This window comes from Propithecus coquereli, unplaced genomic scaffold (genome assembly GCF_000956105.1).
Source record: "Propithecus coquereli isolate 6110/MARCELLA unplaced genomic scaffold, Pcoq_1.0 Scaffold10, whole genome shotgun sequence".
NCBI classification, from domain to species: Eukaryota; Metazoa; Chordata; class Mammalia; order Primates; family Indriidae; genus Propithecus; species Propithecus coquereli.
The window spans coordinates 19,432,626-19,448,221 of NW_012133858.1; the positions used below are offsets into that span (position 1 = coordinate 19,432,626).

General features: G+C 51.7%; 1 protein-coding gene across 2 annotated transcripts; it reads right to left on the minus strand.

Moving 5' to 3' along the window:
* Positions 1–13,152, minus strand: DVL3 (dishevelled segment polarity protein 3). Of its 2 annotated transcripts, none has more exons than XM_012640738.1 (15): positions 12,745–13,152; positions 7,005–7,074; positions 6,358–6,479; positions 6,130–6,239; positions 5,796–5,931; positions 5,525–5,618; positions 5,252–5,321; positions 4,487–4,626; positions 4,229–4,305; positions 4,048–4,115; positions 3,743–3,892; positions 3,044–3,175; positions 2,690–2,857; positions 719–934; positions 1–626 (listed from the first exon to the last, which is right to left on the minus strand). In XM_012640738.1, exons 1-15 carry the CDS (start codon positions 12,903–12,905, stop codon positions 190–192), a joined length of 2,151 nt encoding a protein of 716 aa, XP_012496192.1. In that variant the 5' UTR covers positions 12,906–13,152; the 3' UTR covers positions 1–189. The 2 variants fall into 2 exon arrangements, with proteins under 2 accessions (XP_012496192.1, XP_012496200.1); XM_012640746.1 differs by having other exon boundaries at positions 5,796–5,928; positions 12,745–13,053.
* Positions 13,153–15,596: the final 2,444 nt, after the last annotated feature.

The window sequence follows — 15,596 nt, forward strand, 5'->3', positions numbered from 1 at the left end:
GGGGCTGGCAGAGCCAATCGGTAGGTGTACCCTGCCCTCGCTGCACCCAGCGAGCAGTTAGCGCACCTGGATTTAGTTCCGTTTATTTCCCTTTTAGGTACCAGACAAAGTAAAAAAGACGGACGGATGGAGAGAGGAACGCAGCCGGCCGGGGAGGGGTTGGGATGGCAGTGGGTGGGGATGCCTTGCTCACATCACATCCACAAAGAACTCACTGGGGTTTCCCATGGCCATGCGGAAGGACTGTCTGCTGGCGGTCAGTTCCGGGGGCACGGAGGCCAGGTCGCGACCCGGAGGGGCTCCTGGGGGTCCCAGGGCTGCGGGCGGTGGGGGCATCATCAGCATGGGGGGGCCGTAGAGAGGGGGCACTCCGGGAGGGCCGTAGCTCGGGTGTGTGTGATGGCTGCGCAGGCTGCTGGCCAGCGAGTGGTGGCTGCGGTGGCTGTGCTCGCTGGTGGCTGGGCCTGAGCGTTCACTTGGCGCCCGCTCCCGCGGCCCCCGCAGGCTGCTGCGTGTCGTGTGGTCCGATTCGCTGCCGCTGCCCCCGGACTTGGAGTCCCCAGGCTTCGCATCCTTCTCCTTCCTCCTATCGCTGCCACTGCGGTTGGAGCCACTGCTCCGACTGCCTGTAGGAGACAACCAGGCCAGAACGCTCAGAGCTTGAGGAGGAAGCCTGGGGCTCACCTGTGGCCTCCGTCTATGGCCCTTTCCGCCTTACCTTCACTGTGCTGACTGCTGGCACTGCCCCCGCCGTAGCTGTAGCCCAGCTCCGGGAAGCCCGGGTGTGGGTTGTAAGGGTGCGGGGGCGGCGGGTACTGGTAAGGAAAAGCCATGGGCCAAGGGGCAGCCCCAGGGTGTGGCAAAGGGGCCAGTGTATCCTGGTCAGAGGCGCCACTGGAGCCGTCATGGTCGTGGAGGGAGAGGTTGGCCATGTCTGTGGAGGAGAGGGCTGGGTGAGCTAGGTCTATCCTATGCCCTACACGCCTTGATTAGGAGAGATCCCCAGCCTAAATCGGGTGGGTGGGCTTTGGATAACAACCACTGTGGTAGTTTCTGGCCAGAATGAGAGGAAACAGATCAGAGAGCTCACCTCTTCTGCAGACCCCCTCTGCCACCACCAGAGACAGCTCTGGGAGACCCTCTTCAGGAAGGTCCTGAGTCATCATTTTAGATTCTTAGCCAAATCTGGACACCCAAATTCCAATCCCCTGGAGGCCCCTGCCAAGCTTTTGGCACCTTCTCCTCCCTCCGCAGTGGGCTGGAAGAAGGGGCAAAACTCCTATTTGGCCCTTTTCTGTTCACTTGGAGGGTGATGTTGGGGAATATGGAGGGCTGAAATACCATCAGGTACTGCCTACCTATAATTCATTAAGTACAATACAAAGCACTATCTCCTGCAAATGTTACCCCAACCCTATGAAGAAGGTATCTGTCACATTTTTTCCAAATGAGGAAAGTGACATCCAGAGAGGTTAAAAGACCAGCCTGAGGTCAACCTAAACTGCAGCCAGAACAGAAGCTAAGAGTTCCTTACTTTTGCTTTACCTTTCCAGACGAAGTCATTACTTAGGAGCAGGGAGCAGTTTGGGGAAATTTAGGTGAAATTTTACCCTCTCCCCTCACTTAGAACTAAAAAAATATATATCCGTTAAAAGCCCAGAATGAGCACAGGGCCTTTCAGAGCCTCCCCATATAGAAGGCCCTTGGCCTCGATTACACTTCCCTGGTGCTACTCATGAGTGTGGGATGGGGCCAGAAAGAAAGAACACAGGTGCCTCCTCTGTGTTCTCTACCCTATTCCCAGCCAGGCCTGGCTCTTCACAACACTGTCTCACTCCTATAACATTACTTATTTCATGACTCTAGCTCCCTTGGGGGAATTGTATATTCCTTAAGGGCAAGGCTGGCCCCGCCAATGTTTGAACTACCTTGAAGGGAATATAAGGGATATAAGGGGCCACTAGGACTGAATACCTGCCTGGGATACCCCTTGTTCATATGCCATCTGTACTAGGTCCCAGAGCTCCAAGAGAGCTATAACTGTCCTAGGGGCCACCTGCCCAATATAGACAAGACCTTCCTTCAAGCCCTAAGGTGGGCCAGCCCAGCCTTCCAGGGGAACAGTCAGGAGGCAGAGCTCCGAGGCGGCCTGTGGAGCCTGCCAGCTAAGCTATCAACCTGTCAAGAGGCCAGCAGCTAGCATGGGGGGTGGTGGTGGAGTTAAAAAGTGGTCTGTATCAGCTCATGCTCAAAGAGCTGCTCATGACTTTAGCCTCCAGACTACTGTCCCGAGGGGAGTGACTGTGTCCCCTCTGAGCCTGACATACTCTTGGCTGAAGAGATCAGTGAGAAGGAAAAGGCCTGTTCTGTCAGTATCCCCCTGAGTTGGGCCTCTGGGGATATTGTGAGGATTGAGTTAGAAAACAAGATGATGCCTTAGAAACAACCAGCATGGTACTAGGCAAAGAGCAGGCACTTAGAAAATGCCAGGCCAAAGGAAGATGAAGGGCAGGTGAAGAGGCTAGACTGCACTCTGCTTCCACTACAGAACTCCCAGGCCTTGAGCTGGGCCCCCAGCTCTGTTGCCCTCGCCCCCCAGTCTGGGTTCTCTGGAGTCTGCTGCCACATCCCTGGGCACCTCCCCACTCCCAGCCAGGAGATAGGGCAAGAAGGTAGGGGAGGCACGTACTGCCGCAGAGGTCGCCGAAGATGTAGTAGCATTGCTCAGAGAAGGTGATCTTGTTGACAGTATGGCGGATGAAGCCAGCTTTTAGCAGGTTGCTGGCATACTTGCGGGCCTCCCTCCGGTCAGTGAAGCCTTCCACATTGTGGTACAGCCAGTCCACCACATCTGAGCCTGGGGGCAAGGCTGCTAGTTGATTGGGAAGCCCATCTGACTTGGGCTCATCTGGCCTCACAGATGCTATGAGGCTGGGGCTGGTTCCAGCTCAAAGGAGTGGTGCAAGGGAGCTCTTGAGCCCCCTGGCCTGCCCTGTCCCATTACTCCCCACCCATCCTTCATCCCACCATGGGGCTCTCTCACCGATGAAAGCGTTAGGGATGGTAATCTTGAGCCACATGCGGTCGCGGACCTCCAACCCTGATTCAGGGGAGGCCATGGCTTTTACGATGGCAGCCATGTCACTGTGGATGGATAGGTGGAAGTCATCTAGGCCTGGGGGTAGGAGGCAGAATGGTGAGGCAGAAAGGGGCTTTGGAGTCAGGTAGTCAGGGTTTACATTCCAGCTCAGCTACCTAATGACTATGGAACTGATATTGGGTAAATTACTGACTTCTTGGATACTCAGTTTCCCCTTCTATAAAAATTGGAATTTTAACATGTATATTACAAGGATATTTGAAGAAAGAATTAAATAATGTAAATGAATGTGCTTAGCATAGTGTATCATGTGATGTTATGAGAATAAAAATGGCCATCATTTATTGAATACTTACTCTATGCCACACACTGTGATGATGCTTCACTTACATCCTCTCATTAAACCCCCGGGAACCTGGTGTTTATTGTTAGTCCCATTTTATAAGAGGAAACTGAGGTACCCTGGGTGCTCAATACAGGTTCAGAGCAAACACTGTTTAGTGAGGGTCAGAGTGACCACTGGGGAAAGTTGCAGTGTGGGGGAAGCTAGAATGAGCTGAGTTCCCCTCTGATGCTCAAGCAAGAGTCTCCCTCCCACCTGGCTCTGTCTGCTGGGCCCAGGAGACAGGGCTGGACACTCACGCTCTGTGTCAGGGATGGAACTGGTGATGGAGGAGCTGGTGGAGGTGATGGTGCTCAGGGAGGGGCTCATGCCGTATGCAGGGAAGGTGCCCGTCATGGCCGCAGTGTGGGAGACCCAGGCCGCAGGGTCAATGGGCCGGATGGGCTCGCCTGCAGGGAGGATGAGGAGTCATAGCCTGCCCACCCCGCCCACTGCTGGGCCCAACAGGATAGGTATGGGGGTTCAAGGCAACATATAAGAAAGGAGACACAGGGCTCATGGATGTCAAGCACCAGCTTTAGGGCTGAGTCCCCCATCCACTTACTCCTGGGCAATGTGAAGCAACCACGCGGACTTGGGTCCCAGCACTTGGCTACAGTCAGGGTGATAGGTCTGAAAGCAAGGACGTCCTAGTAAGGGCATGATATGTGGAGGCCAGAGCAAGTCCCTTGCCTGAAACCAGAAATGCCTGCCCTGTCCTCCCCAGTGCATCATTCCATCCATACCCCGGTTTGTGCACAATCTCCCGCAGTACCCGGACTGCATCGTCGTTACTCATGTTCTCAAAGTTGATCTCATTTACCTGGAAAAGAGAACCAGGAGTGGGATAAGCAGTTGTGTTGGGGTGGGGGTGGAGGACTCAGCTTGGTGAGTCAGGAGGTCTTCCCTCCACTGAGGGAGGGCCTCTGAATGAATAGGGTACAGAGGGTAGGGACAACTCCCTGCTTCCTATCCACACCACCACCCAGGGTGGGCAATGATACCTGTAACAGCATGTCTCCTGGCTCGATGCGTCCATCAGCAGCCACGGCCCCACCCTTCATGATAGAGCCAATGTAGATGCCACCGTCACCACGCTCGTTGCTTTGGCCCACAATGGAGATGCCCAAGAAGTTATACTTTTCTACAGGAAGTAATTTATGACCTTGAGGGATAGCAAGGTTCCTACCCAAATTCCCAGCCCGCTATTAGAAAATGGAAAGGGACAAGAACTGACATTTACTGAACCTGAATCAGGCACTGTGTTCAGCAGGCTCGCACATGCTATCATTGAATGCTTGCTGTCTATGAGGTAGGGACTTTTAGTTCCATTTTAAAGAGCAGGCAACTGAGGTTCAGAGAATGTAAGTAACTCTTCTAAGCCAGTAAGTGGTAGAGCCAGGATTCAAATTCAGATTTAAATCCCAAAGTTGAGCTCTTTTTATTATATCTGGCTGTCTCCTAAAGAGAATATGTAGGGTAAAAATCAGAGAGCAAGGATGCATTGGCTGAAAGACGGAAAGGAGTGGGGCACTCAGTCCAGGAAGCCTTCCCTGATGCCATTTTCTGCTTCCACAGCTTTCTATACTTATCTCTGTTACAGCCCTGATCATGAGATACTGAAATGATCAGTTTATGTATTAGTTGATATTATGGAAGATAGCTCCTTGAGGGCAGGGAACTATTCCATGCCTCTCTGAAATCCTCAAGTCTGCCTAGTGTCTGGCACGTATAGTAGGTGCTCAACAGTGCTGTTTCATCAGACTCACCCATGTTGAGAGTAACTGTGATGATGTTGAGTGACATGGTGGAGTCCGTGATGCTGCTGAAGGATGAGGACTGGAATAGACAGAGGCTTTGAACAGCAGGTGGGGTGGCAGGAATTCACTCCCAACTGGCTCTTCCTCAACGTGAGCCCTCAGCACCATCCCCCTTTCTCCCTGAACTAATGGGAAGGGATCTAAAGAAGAATAAGCCTTGGTCCTGCCTGAGAAGTGCTCACAATCTGCCCCCACCCATCCCTAGCATCCCAAGCCCCATACCCGCTCAATCCGAGAAACCTTCTGTTTCCGCCTGCGTCGCTTGTGTCTTCTCATCAGGCGTGAGGCACTGCTCTGTTCTGTGGAGCTGCTGAACCTGTGGAGCCCACAGTCGTTCCCCACCAGGCTGGCCCAGCCCTACCCCATGAGAGGCACTGCAGGGCCCAGGTCCCCAACACAAAGCCCACATGCCTCCCACGGGCCCAGCATCCTCGGGGTTCAGGGCTCCTCAAGGGTCACCTGCCCTACAGTACCCATGAAACTAAAGCCCCACCTGCTGGTGGAGTCATCTTCATCTGAGTCAAAGAAGCTGGTGGTCTCCAACTCGCTGCTCATAAGAGTGGATGAGCTATCATAACCGCCTGGCTCTCGCCGCCGCTCCCCTTTCGCAGTTCCGTTTAGCCGAGCTACTGCAGGGGATGGAAGCAGCTGGGTTCACACAGTGCCCAATATAGGAATGAAGGAAGGAGAGAAAGACAAGCCAGGGGCTGCAGTGGGACCAGGCACATCCAGAGGTCAGGAAGAAGGGCAAAGAGGTGGGTAGCTGGGTGGCAGCTGTAGGGAGGGTGTGGGGGTGGGGAACACATCCCTGTTTAGGGAAGACATACCGTGCTCTGGGCCATCCCTCCGACGTGGCCGCTCCCGCTGGGCAGATACCAAAGAGTCCGTCTCTGTGTCATTGTCCAAGTTCTCCTGGCTGCCCCCACCAGCATGAGGGCTGCAGGGAAGAGAGGACTTGGTGGGGGAGGGGGCAGGCTGGGGGTTCCCCCCCAAGCCCTGGGCTGAGCTGATGTGGCCCTCCCCCGGGGCCCTCCCCACCCTCAGGTTGCACTCACTGGAAGGATGGGGGTCGGGAGTCCCCGATGCCTCCTGTGCGCTCCATAGGTGGTGGCAGCTCTGAGGGGTTGTCAGCACAGAAAGGGGCTGGCTCTGGGTGTGAGCCCTCAGCTGATACCAGCTGATGGTGAGAAAATGAGAGGGTACTAGGTTATAGAGGCACTAGGGAGAAGGGGGATAGTTGGCTTCTGGCAGGGCATGAAGGCCTAGGGAGAATGAAGCGAGAAACATTCAGGGAAAAGAGACAGGCCTATGCAAGAACAGCTGAAATGAAGAGTGGACCCACTGCCTGGGTTAATGGGGTAGCTGGCAGGAATGGGGTGGTGAAGTGGAGTGGGGGCAAAGGGTCACTGGCCCATGGCAGGGATCAGCAGGTGACAGGAGGGAACCTGAGGCAAAGTGTCTCAAAGGCCATAGGAGACATTATTGTCTTTACTGTGTATTTCTGTCTCTCCCTTTTCCCCTTCGCACCACTCTCACTTTTCATTAAAGTTATAGAATCTGGGGTGAGAAACAGTTCAGTTAGAAAACTAAAGGAAAATTCACACACTGAAGCATAAAACTACCAGCTACAATCTCAGTGAGGCCTTTCCCCCTCTAGCCTGGCATGGGGATGCAGGTGGATGGAAGGCTGAGGGCTCCTTACCCAGGATACCACCCGGCCATTGAAGCAGGGTAACTTGGCATTGTCGTCCGAGATCTCTTCCTTCACCACTCTGCAGGGAAAGGGGATGTCAGAAAGAACTTTCTGGGACAGAAATGGAAGCTCCTCAAATCCCAACTCCTAGGGGCTCCTCAGCCCTAAACTGGGAGTCAAACTACCAGCACAAGAGTATTCAAATGGAAGCAGAGGTGGGGGTGACCCAGGGACAGCTCTTTAGCACCACCAGGAAGACACCAGCCCTACCAAGACCAGCTGCCTTCCTAAGTCATCCTCTCAGTCATCAGGTGATTGCAAATTACAACTGACAAATCATTGTCCTGCATGCCACTCCCTCGAATCTCCAGAGCTCTCTACCCATCCCCAACATGGCTCTCCTGGGCTAGACTTTCTCTTTCCCTCTGATCTCAAACTGTAAAAAAGCACACAATTATTACTGCCCTTCCCTTCTAAACTAGGAATCCTGACATTGTTGTGGGATGTATGGGCAAGGAATTTAAAGAAATTAGAAGGGAGAAAGGGAGAAGGCATTTGATGATCATACATCTTCCACATGCCATTATAATTAACAGTAACAATGCTCTCATTTATTGAGCATGTATTATGGGCCAAACACTATGCTAAGCACTTCACTTGTATCATTTCATTTAATATTCACAACAATGCTATAAGGTAGGTACAGGTGGGGAAACTAGGCTCAATAGGTTTAGTATTTCACCTAAACTCCCACCACTAGCAAGTGAAGAGCTAGAATTTGAATCCTGATCAGCTTAACTCTAAAGTCTATCTTCTTACCTATTTTACGATTTTTATCTCCCTACAGTTAGAACATATAAAATTCATACCAGCCTTACTAGGTAGACAGTATGGTCCTCATTTCATGAATAAGGAAACTGAGAAAGATTCAGTAACTTTTTAAAGGTCACAGAACTAGTAGACGTCAGAGCTGGAATTCAACTCTAGGCTCATCTGACTCCAAAACTCCCTCTCTTTCCACCGTATTTCACACTCTTTCCTGTACAATGACAGAGGTAATGTGGGTCTGTGTGGAAGGTGGGTGGTGGTAGGACAGTGATGTGGGGCATGAGGGGTGTGGGATGTGGTCATGGGCTTGTAGTTTGGCCTGGGGAATGTGGTGAGACAAGAAGTCAGACAGTGACTATGGTTTGAGGCCTGGGAAGGGAATTGAAAAGTTTGAGGACTGTCAGACTATCAAACACACCAGGAGTACAGAGCTGGAAAGATGTGACCAAGGGTAAGAGAACAACACATGCCAGGAGCTCTGAGAAGAGAGGGAAGACAGCAGGGAAGGAAGCTGGGAAGCCCAGTTCTCCCTTGTTCCTAGAGCAGCTTCTGTCCAGAGCTTGGAATGTGCTTGGCTCCTTGTGATGCTCACATTCTTGGACTCACAGCCAAGTTTGCAGGCCGAGCCTGCCCTCCCCCTTCCCAGCCAGCTCTGGCTCCTCCACCACTTGCAACCCCACAGTGACCCTAACAAAGAAGTCCAGATCATCCTGCTCAGGCCCACCATCGCAGAAAGTGTAGAAAGAATAGGCTGGAAAGAAGGGACAGAGAGGTAGCTCAGACCCATCAGTCTGGCAGCAGGGTACCCCACGCTTGCAACCCCACACGGGAACCAGGACTCAAAGGAAAAGGCGGGTATGTGCAACACATGGCATGGTCTCGTGGCCTGCTTTGGAGAAGGTCTCCCTGTAAGTGGGAAACTGCTGCTGAGTCCCTTCTTCCCCCTCCCCTAGCAGGCCCCACCACACTGCTCCACACTACAGATGTTTCCTTTCTTTCTGGGGGTCACTGACAGGCCACCAAGGCTCTGCTGACTCACAACAATCAGCTGATCTTCAGCAGCCTTGGGGGACCTCAGACAGGCCTTACCCTCCTACCACGGAGCCGAATGGCTCAGGGTTCCATAGCACTTACACACACCCACCCCCCCAAGTGAAGTGGAATAAATATGGGTTCAAATTCCAATTCTACAACTTGTTAGCCTTTCCATATTACAGAAGTTTCTTAACTTTTGCAAGCCTTTGTCTTGTTCTGGTAAATAAGATTCTTAAATACCTGGCACAATCTAGGCATACAATAGAAGCTAGTTACTAACTTTGTCAGTTTTTAGCAGGATCCACACCCTCTTTCTAACTAGGTGTAAGTTGCTAAGGGCAGGGCAAACACATCTTCTGCTCATTATTCATTGTTCATCCGATTAAAAAGCTTTCGCTGCAGGTGCAGTGGCTCACACCTGTAATCCTAACACTCTGGGAGGCTGAGGCAGAAGGATTGCTTGAGCTCAGAAGTTTGAGACCAGCCCAAGCAAGAGCAAGACCCCATCTCTACTAAAAATAGAAAAATTAGCCAGGAGTCATGGCACATGCCTGTGGTCCCAGCCACTTGGAAGGCTGAGGCAGTAAGATCACTTGAGCCCAGAGTTTGAGGTTGCAGTGAGCTACAATGACACCACTGCACTCTACCTGGGGCAACAGAGTGAGACTCTGTCTCCAAAAAAATAAATTAAATAAATAAAAACCTTTTGCTGAGAGCCCAGTGGGTTTTAGGTCCCATGCTTCCCATTGTACGGACTTTGTGACGCATTAGACCTTGAACCTGCCTTGTTCTCAGGGAGATTACAGTCCAATGGATAGTTCATGTAAGTACACTGCAAGTGGGAAGTGGTCAGAGTCGTAAGAGCGGCAGATGTGTTCATTGGATAGACATCTGCTGCATGTTATCTAGTGTCAGGCTGTAAGGATAAAGAGAGTAAGTGCCATGATTGTTCTCATGGAAAAGCTCAACCTGGAGGACAGGAGAATTTGGACGTGGAGGAAACAGGGGAAGAGTGCGCCAACTAGAAGGCCGAGAGGAAGGGAGCACAGTGTGTGACAGGGATGGGGTAGCAACACAGTTAATGACCTAACTTGCCATGTTGCCCCCTCCTACAGCTCAAGGCCAGGCTAGCAGTGGGTACCTTGTTATCGTGTACCATCCACCATCTCAGTGCTGAAAATGTTTACCCTTTTTCCATTTCCCAAATAAGATGATTGGGTCTACCCTGAGCTTGACAAATACTTCTGGAGACCAGATGGGACTTGGGGAGTCCTCAGGCTTCATAACCGGAACTTCAGAGGGTGAGCCTGGAGTGGAGAGACTGGAGAGACAGTAGCCTTCCTCCTCTGGCCCAGCTTCCCTTCTGTCAGCAGGGGCACTGGCCTCCGCCCAACCCTGCCTTTGTGGGGCTTGGAAATGTGGTGGCCCTAGCACCTTTACAGTTTGCCAAGGCTTACCATCTCCCTCAGAAAGGATTCATCTGTAAAACGGTGATCATCATAACACCTACAATTGTGTGATTAAGGCTTTAGACTTTAGACCAGATTCTTGATGTCAAATCAAGCTCTGCCACTTACTAGCTGTGTGACTTTGGGCAAATTACTTAAGCCTTCTGTGCTCTGGTTTTCTCATTTGTAAACTGGGGATATTACTACCTATTTCATAGGGCTGTTATGAGGATTAAATAAGTGAAGATTTGAAAAGCATTAAGATCAGTGCCTGGCATACTGTAAGTACCATAAAACGAATGTGTTAAATAAATGAAAACTATACATGCTAGTCAGCTTTTAATCTTGTGTGACAAGATAGCTAGCAGGTCTCCTGCTCATTTATCCCTCTGGGGATAAAAATAAAATTAATCTCCTCCACTTCATTTTTAGCATTGTTCTCAACTCTGTTAAAATGGCCAACTCTGATATTTTGCAAAGGGTGGTTAAGTACCACTGATGTATGCAAGATGGCTTCAGAGAGTGCATGAATAAACATTGCTTAGATCAATAGTTAGACAGCTATTTTAAACATATTTTAGAAAGAAATATAAACAGAAAATCAGACCTGTGATTTCATATTATTGGTTGGGTCAAGCTAAGAAAAAGCTTTACAGTGGATTTAAAGAAATATATTAAGTAAACAGTGAGTGGATGTAATGGAGGCCCTCTTACGACTGCAGTTAGGCCTGGCTCAACAGCAGCTGTGGGAGAGTAAGGGAGCTTGGGAGGTGGGGGCTAGGCCCAGGGGGTGTCAGGCTGTAAGGGATAAGTGGGGGGATAAGTAGAGGGTGGAGACACAGGCCTGTCCTAGTCCCTTAAGGCATCTGGATCCATGGTGACTCCAGCCACTGGACTGTGGCTGATTTTTCCCCATCCCATGTCCTGAGGCAGTATCTTAGTCCCTTCTAACCCTATTCTTCTCTTGCCAAGCCAAGGCACCCACCCCCTCACCCGCACCTCCTAAGAATCTTCCAATCAGTGGTGTCAGTCTCTGGACTGAAGCTAGACAATCATCACCACACCAAGAGTACTCACCCCAGGGTAAGAACAGCAACAATGGAAAGAAGAATAGTCAGAATCTACACAGCACTCCCCCCCCCCCCACAAAGCACTTTCACACACATGATTTCATGGGCTCGTCAAACCCTGAGTTCCAAGGCAGAAAGTGACAGCAAGACATGCCAGACAGAAGACAGAAGGTGCTTGCTTCCTAAGGCTAGGATGGCCCTGGTCGTGGGAGAGAACCCAGACTGATGAACACTGGGGGGAAGACTATTTCCCCTCACTTGGCTCTGGGACCTCAGCTCTGAAGAGCAGTGCAGGCCTCAGGCTAGCGCTGGAGAGGCGCCCTTCAGGCCTGGAGGGCCTGGCCAGGCCTTCCCCATGGCTTCCAGGCCCAGCGCCCAGTTAGCGTGGGGGCCTCCCCCTCCCCCAGTCCCCTGGGAGTTGGGGGGGGGGGTCGAGGGGATCAGCCAGGCCCCCCCTCCCAGGCCAGCTGCTACAGAACCTTCCGGCTCCAACATTCCATCCCCTCTTAAAGGGGAAGTCGATGCTTCCAAACTCTGCCTGTCCAAATCCTTGCAGCTGGGTGGAGGGGAAGACCCCGCCAGGGAAGGGAAGATGGAGAACACCCAGAAACTCTCCTTGGCCCTCCCACCCAGGCCCTGAGGCCCCTTCCAACATCTCCCCGCTTGGCCACCATCTGGAGGGAAAAGGCCCCAATTCTAAAGGGAGATCAGCACCTGGGCTGGTGAGGACTCCCCCTCAGGGGGTCAGGCGTTCTGCTCCCCCGACAACATCGGAAAGGCCCACAGGGGAGAGGGGAGACAGCTAAATAAACATCAGGGCTGCAGACCCTAGCTCACGTCCTGGAGCCCGAGCACCCCCAACTCCCCCTTCCCCCAGCTCAAAGTCCCAAGGCATAGCCCTCAGATGCAGGATACTCCAAATATGGCTCTGAGTTGTGGAGCTGAAAAGATGGAGAGGGCCAAGGCCGAGTTCCAGACACCCCTAGCCTATGCTAAAAAGGTGGCTCCCACGGCAGGAGGAGGGCTGGGGGCTCTGGCTCTGGAATTGGGTGGAGGGGGTGTGTGTCTGTCTATGTGGGCCACTGGTCTCTGAGGAGGTGAGCAGGCTTGACGGGCAGGAACTCTGCTCTTGGGGAGTTGGACGTCCCCCTAAACTAGGGGGGCCAAGGTCCCCCCTCAAGAGGCGCACGGGAGCCCCTAAAGGGGCTGGGACGTTGGCCCCCGAAAAAGCCAAATGGGCTGAGTCGCCCACAGAAGTCAGAGTGGGGCTGGAAGCCAGGGTAGCGAGGGAAGTCCAGACTGGCCGCGTCGGTCCTTAAAGCCTGAGGGGCCGGGGCTCCCCGGAGGCGGGGCAAGGGCCATCCTCACCCGAAATCGTCGTCCATAGACTTGAAGAAGAACTTATAGCTGGGTCGCTGCAGAACGCCCTTAAAGTCCGCCAAGGTGACGCGCTCGGCGGGCAGGGGCAGCTTCACCAGGTACGGCGTCTCCTGCCCGTCCAGGTGGTAGATGATCTTGGTCTCGCCCATGGCTCCGGCCTCGGGCCCAGCGGCCCGCGCGCGGCCTGCTCCGGCGGCCGGGCCAGGCCTCTCAGGCGGCGGCGGCCTCGGCGCGGCCCAGCGGCTCAGCCCAGCTCCGCGGCCGGCCGCGGCGCCAGCTCCCTTGTTCTCCGGCCGCTCCCGGGTCCCAGCGCCGCCTGCTGCCGCCGCCGCCGCGGCCGCCGCTTCCGCTCCCCACTCTCCCGGCTCGGCTGGCGACCGCGACTCTTCCGGTGGCCGCGGCCCTCCCGGCCCTGGGCTGTGTCCCGGCCCGCTCCCCTCCCCCGCGCCCCGGCAGACGGCCGGGCCCCGCCCGGGCCCCGCAGACACCCCACCCACCCGCCGGGCGGCGGCGCTCTGGCCCCGGACCCAGAAAGGGAAGGGGAGCTTTCACCAGGATGGCCGCCTCCCCAGACCTTCCAGAGGCCTGACTGCACCCGAGTGGGATGGGTGGCTCCTCTGCTGTCCGGGAGGAGTGGAATGCAGGGATGGCTTTGGTCCCCAGAGGGGGTCTGGGGGAGGAGAGTGACCTCAGCATGGCCCTTTAGGGTTTGTGGAGAAGCACAGCTGCTGTCATTGAGTCTACTAAACTGAGCTCCTTGGAGGCAGGACAGGATCGAGTACTGATTTTTCCTTCTAACCTTAGCGCCTAAGTGCAAAGTAGTGCTTTAATAAATGGATTGAATGAAGAATGAGTGGATGCATGCATGCCTGGAACAGTAAGTCTCAAACCAGAACTAGGTATAACCGGTTCCTGACAGATCTCCTCACCCCTTAGCTTTTAATTCATTTAATTAAATACTGAGGTCCTACTATATGCCAGGTGTATTGTATGAGATATAACAGTAACAAAACAAACAAGGCTGCCCTCAGGATTTTCACTCAACTGGAAGAAAGCATATAGGCTTGTAAATAAATAATTTCAGAGTGACAAATGCTATTAATATCAAGATAAAATGGAGTGATGTGACAGTGACAGGGGAGAGAGGATTCTAGGTGGTCAGAGAAGGCCTCTTCCATATGAACTAAGGCCTAGAAACAGTGAGGAGGAAGCAGCTATGAGAAGATCTGGGGGAAGAGTATTCTAGGGATGGGGTGGCACAGCCAAGTATAAAGGCTCAAGGCAGGAATAAGCTTGCCACATTTGAGGAACAAGAAGTCCCCTGTGACTAAAGGAACAGTGTTAGATGAGGCTAGAAGGTGGGGGGGAGGCAGATCACATAGGGCTTTTTATGCTACAGTAACAAGTATGGACTCCTCCCACGCCATTTGTATACTGTTGCCAAATTGCATTAGAGTAAGAACTTCTTTCAGATTCATCATCTGCTCAGACACCTCTCCACATTCCCCAATGCCTTCCAAATATCCTTAGCATGATAATCAAGGCCCTCCATAATCTAACCTGTACCTACCTTTATAGCCTTTTGTCTCATTATATCCTAGCCAATTTTTTTTGACTCCAGGGAAATGAACCCACTTGCTAGCCCCTGCACACACCTTACATATTTTCACTTCATACCTTTCCCTTCATCTTCTTCAAATTTTTAATTTTTAATCAAAGTAATATGTATGCATAGTCAAATAGCATTAAGAAGTTTTTAACAAAAACAGCAGTCCTTTGTCCAATTTCCCTCGCCACTCTCAGAATGCTTTTTCTTTTTTCTCTTTTTTGTTTGTTTATACAACTCATTTCTCTGAAACGGAGTAGCTCGTATTACTATTTCTTTTCTTTTTTTTTTTTTTTTTTGAGACAGAGTCTCACTCTTTTGCCTGGGCTAGAGTGAGTGCCATGGTGTCAGCGTAGCTCACAGCAACCTCAAACTCCTGGGCTCAAGTGATCCTCCTGCCTCAGCCTCCCGGTAGCTGGGACTACAGGCATGCGCCACCATGCCCGGCTAATTTTTTCTATATATTTTTAGTTGTCCAATTAATTTCTTTCTAATTTTAGTAGAGACGGGATCTCGCTCTTGCTCAGGCTGGTTTCGAACTCCTGAGCTCAAACAATCCGCCCGCTCGGCCTCCCAGAGAGCTAGGATTACAGGCAAGAGCCACCGCGCCCGGCTACTATTTCTTGATGTATGCATTCTAGACATTGCTTATTGATTTCCAATTTTGATTGATGATGATCTCTCTTCCACCTCCCTCTACCCTCTTAAAATGGTGAAATCATGCTTTCTGGTTAAGTCAATATAGTACTTAGTATTGACATTATTTTAACTATGAATAAATGTTTACCGCTAAGCCATGTGTATTCCATGATTATGTTTCCTTTACAACTTTTTGTTTCCCCTGGCATTAATCATTGCCTTGCTTTTTCATTTGCTTTGTTTTCAATATACTGTACCTATCATTAATTCTTTCCATGTAATCTAATTATTTCTCAACACACATTTTGTTCACTCAGTCAAATCTATTAGATAATCCATCAGTTCCATATTTCCCTGGAGGCTTTCATTCTTTTACTCTGGTCTGCACTGCTGGCTGTCTCAGCCTGTGTACAGCTGTCATCTTGGGACTTCTCTGCATCCTCAGAATTCCCTTTACTTCTCCTCTGTGTTGAATCCCTATTTCCTGGATAGTCTACTCCTTTGTTTTTAGTAAAGCATATCCTTTGGTAGCTTCTTTGAAAGGAAGCATGGAAAATAAAATTTTTTTGAGAACTTGCATATCTGACAATGTATG

Coding starts and splice junctions, on each gene's coding strand:
- DVL3 (XM_012640738.1), bottom strand. CDS start 12,905: ATGGGCGAGACCAAGATCATCTACCACCTGGACGGGCAGGAGACGCCG. Junction 5,322..5,524: donor AGGTTTCTCGGATTGAGCGG/GTATGGGGCTTG, acceptor TGTCTATTCCAG/TCCTCATCCTTCAGCAGCAT. Junction 627..718: donor CAGCAGTCAGCACAGTGAAG/GTAAGGCGGAAA, acceptor TGTCTCCTACAG/GCAGTCGGAGCAGTGGCTCC.